The sequence below is a fragment of the Aplysia californica genome, unplaced genomic scaffold (assembly GCF_000002075.1).
Source record: "Aplysia californica isolate F4 #8 unplaced genomic scaffold, AplCal3.0 scaffold01387, whole genome shotgun sequence".
Lineage (NCBI taxonomy): Eukaryota > Metazoa > Mollusca > Gastropoda > Aplysiida > Aplysiidae > Aplysia > Aplysia californica.
In genome coordinates, this window is record NW_004798657.1 from 26415 (window position 1) to 30618 (window position 4204).

The 4204-nt window shown below is 35.5% G+C and overlaps 1 protein-coding gene across 1 annotated transcript in view; it reads right to left on the reverse strand.

The window, feature by feature from the left end:
* Positions 1 to 3798, reverse strand: part of LOC106013865 — a 6775-nt gene extending 2977 nt beyond the window's left edge. The window contains exon 1 of the mRNA XM_013090642.2: positions 3215 to 3798. Within this exon, the coding sequence (XP_012946096.1) occupies positions 3215 to 3422 (208 nt within the window). The 5' untranslated portion in view covers positions 3423 to 3798. The remainder of the gene's footprint in view (positions 1 to 3214) is intronic.
* Positions 3799 to 4204: the final 406 nt, after the last annotated feature.

A 4204-nucleotide genomic window follows, 5' to 3' on the forward strand; every position in this document is an offset into this window, starting at 1 on the left:
TTGCTTGCAATTGTTTTTCGTTTAACTACCCCACAGGCAAAGATTTAATGGACACTTTATATAGTCACAATATTGTTTGATTAATAAGAAATTGACAAGATTCATATCAAAAGAAATGTTTTAGCTTTGTTCCTTGTATTGACTATGCGCCTGTATTCTTTTTTTTTAAAAGCAGAGCCAAATAACCAACAGGGACGAACCCAAATGAAATTCCGTTATACTAGAATCTGCTTTTGTTGCCATTTTATAGTCCAAAAGTTGCCCAAAGTTGCCTCAAAAATGGCAAAAGTTGCCATAAAAGTTGCCAATAATTTTCAAGCTTTAAACTTTGTGTGACGACGTATGGCACTATGTTGATAGAGGTAACTTAATCTAAAGCACCAGAATTTCTTGTGTTCTCTTTCAAGCATCCAGAAGCTAATTTGTAGCCACACAGAGTGTAAAAACGGGGAAAAAATAAAGGTTTTACAACGGAATGAAATAAAAAATCAGAACAGAACAAAAATAATCACAAAAAATAACAAATAAAGGTGTGTGTAAAACTATCCAAAGAGTGGTCGTTTTAACCCTAAACGTGTGTTATTCAAGAAAAAGTACAACAGGATATTACATGTAAATTATGGAATCACACACAAGGGGCCTGCCAGTGTCAGTGCATCATGTACATGTATTCGGGTTTGGTGGAGACACGCTCTCACATAACGCATTTATTTATTTTTACTTTTTAAAAGGTAGGATCAACATGATCAAATTAATTGATATTGACATTTCGATAAACACTAAAAATAAAAAACAAATCAGAACAATAACACGAAAAGAAAATAACACAAAAGCAAATTAAAACACAACATTGAGAGAAAAATAAAAGAGAAGCAGCAATATAAATAGTATGTAATGTACAAGACTTTTTTTTCACATGAAAATAACTAATAAAAGTGGGGTTAACAAGTAAGAAAGAGAAGAAGTGAAGCGGAAGTGAAAAGAAACTTTCTTTCTAAAGGTAAAGAGATTCGGTTTCTTTTTTTATTATTTTTTTCGTTTTTATACCCCGCGACAAATGCAGATGCTAGGTTATGGCATACTGTCCCCGTAGAATTATGCAAATTTAGATGGCCAAATTATGCACACAAAAAAGATAAATTAAACAAAAATTATGCAAGTTACCGTAACACCATTCGCGACATGTTTTGCAGTTTTTCAGCAAGAATGTTCATGTTTTTCATGTTTTATGTACCGAAAAATTGAAAACAGAACATATCAGTATTAGTATTTCGTTGTATATTTGGAAAGAAAACAATACACATCAGTCAGGAAAAAAAATATATATATATATAATCTCTGTAACTTTCAGCTGTAGATCTATCTAGATTTCTAGATCTCTATAGAAGAAAGAAAAATGTCAACCAAAAAAAAGGACATCTGGATCTCTGATGTTGGCACATTACTAAAACCAGGGACACCTGTCAAACATGAAACATCAGCAGACATGAGAACAACAACTTTTGATGGATTGAAAAATTGAACATGCTAAATTTAAAAGGAACAAATCCCAACCCATAACCAAGATCTTCTAACAAGGGAAATAACTTAAATGAGACTTATTACGGTGATTAGTCACATGGCGAGGCGTTAATTAATTAGTGAAAAAAAAGGGGGGGGGGGACGTGAGAAAACGCGGGGAATCCAAAATTATACAAATGTTGCAGAATTACACGAAAAAACGCCTGCCGCGCCGTGGCCGCACAATCGCATAATCCTATGGGGACACTTCAGAATAGTTTTTTTTTGACTGTCTAAGAAAAGCATCCACTCATTCGGATACTCAAAGCACGTAACAAACCTGGTACGTCGTGACAGAAGATAAAGTCGCTGTACGTTGCAACAAAGTGCTGTAGTAGTTCCCTTTCCCGACAATGTTAAAACTGTCTGTACCGTATCATTTTTTAAACACTTATTTTTCTTTAAGTCGTGAGAGTTCTCATAAAAAGTTATCACATCCAACAATTCTGGATGATTAAAACAACTGAGATTTGAAGTCGATTTGTGTGATAATTTTGATTTTCATTTTTCATCCTTAGGAACATTGCTTTTATAAAATCTCCAAATACTGTTGCTTTGGGTGTTTTTATTAAACAAAAAGGCGATCTTTATAGCAAACCAATACTTTTGCAAGAATGTTTGGCACACTCTTGTAAAGATTGAAGGTCAAAATGGATAGTGGGTGACCTATATTTTTGAAGTGCACATTGTTGTGTTTTATTATGTTTATAGTATATAAATATTGGCATAATTCAACTTTTAGTGATCACGTACGTATTTTAAAAAGAAAAGTCGCACATTTAAAGATTCAATATGTAGTTCTGATTCATCAAAGCAAAGTTCTAAATCAAACTATAGACCATGCTGCATGAAAACTCCTGAATTTTGTCATTTTGACATAAAAATACCACTTTTTATGCAACAAAAATTTGATGTGATACAAAAAAAAATGTTATTTCTGGAACAAGCGACCTCAAATTAGCTGAAAACAAGTTTTAAACCTCATTCTGCAAAATGTGTGTTGACCAGTGTCATCAGTGAGGCGTGCTGACAATATGAGATACCTCTCACAATCCACAATTCGAGTCTTCATCATCATCATCATCATCATCATCATCATCATCATCATCATCATCATCATCGTCATCACCATCATCTTCAACTGAAAATGTCAGGACTCATCCCCCTTAAGTATGGTTTTAGATGAGGAAACAAATATAACACTCCGTGATAATGTACATTATTTCCGTATAAAAAAGACATGTTTTACATAGATAGGGAAAGAACGAGAGAGAGAGAGAGAGAGACAGAGAGAGAGACAGAGAGAGAGAGAGAAATAAAGAGAGAAGGAGAGAGAGAGGGGGGTCGGGAGGCAGACATTATATAAACAGAGAAAAGGCAAAGAGATGGTCCCTTTATTGTAAGCATATCATTATCATGAACATGTTGTTTGTTTGTTTGTTGTTATTGTTCTTGTTTTGTTGTGCATTTGGGGGGGGGGATTGTTTATTGTTGTCGTTTTTTTTAATGTATAATACAAAAGAACGTTCTATCGTGAATCTAAGGACATAACTACACTTACACATTCAGAAATGATAACCAAAAAAAAGAAAGAAACAGTTAATGAGAAAGATTATAACAACAAAAGCATAAAAAGCTGGAAGAGGTCACTTACGTTCGTTACGCCCGAAGATAAAGATCTTGGCCACCGCCTCCTTGTGATTCAGAAAGCCGTTGGGAAGTCGGACCATCATATTCGAGGTACCTCTGTCTATCTTGACGCCGGACTGAAAAGTATCCCTGTCCCAGATATCGTCATCCCAGACCTCATGCGTTGGTTCTTCCAGGTCACAGACAGGCGCGAAATGGCCACCTTCCAGCATCTCTCTTAGAATTGGATAACTTATATTGTCTTGTCACAAGAAAACACGCAAAATCTGAATCCCGCAAGTGAAAGCACTCGGAAAAAATCACAGTTTACGATTTAAATGAACTTACTTTCCAAAGTATAGACGATGAAGCAATTGGGAAAGTTTATTAAACAGACCAGATGGCATGAACAACTTGCTTTCCAAAGTAAAAACAATGAAGAAAAAGGAGAAAGATTTATCAAACGGTCCTGATGGTATCAAAACAGCTTAAAATGATTACAGATATGATGGATAACCTGTGCCTCTTTTTCTCTCTCTTTCTCTCTCTTTCTTTATACGTACTTGATCATCTGACGAAACTTCAGTTAATGTTCAAAACCTTTCCAAATTTCACGGTGGCTGTGCTTTCCAATCCTTTGTGTAGTTTTCATCAAAAGTTGTTGACCGATTCATTTTGGACACTTGCCAGGGGCCCCTTTTGATATGACCGCTCATTGTGTAATCGTCCGTCTGGACAAAGAAACAGAAGCTGACCAGTGTGGCGTGAGAAAGTATGAAAAGAGCCCTAAGTGAAACGACGGCTCCTGTTTGGCTCCAGGGCTGTGACGTAAGGTAATTTTTTTTTTAATCCTTTTTTTTGCCTCGAGGCTGAACGTCATGTGAAATTGTATTCAACGTAATATCAACATTTGTTGAATTGGTGTGTTTTTGTATGTGTGTGTTTGCGTTTATATTATGTGTCAGTGTGTGTGTGTGTGTGTGTGTGTGTGTGTGTGTGTGTGTGTGTGTGTGTG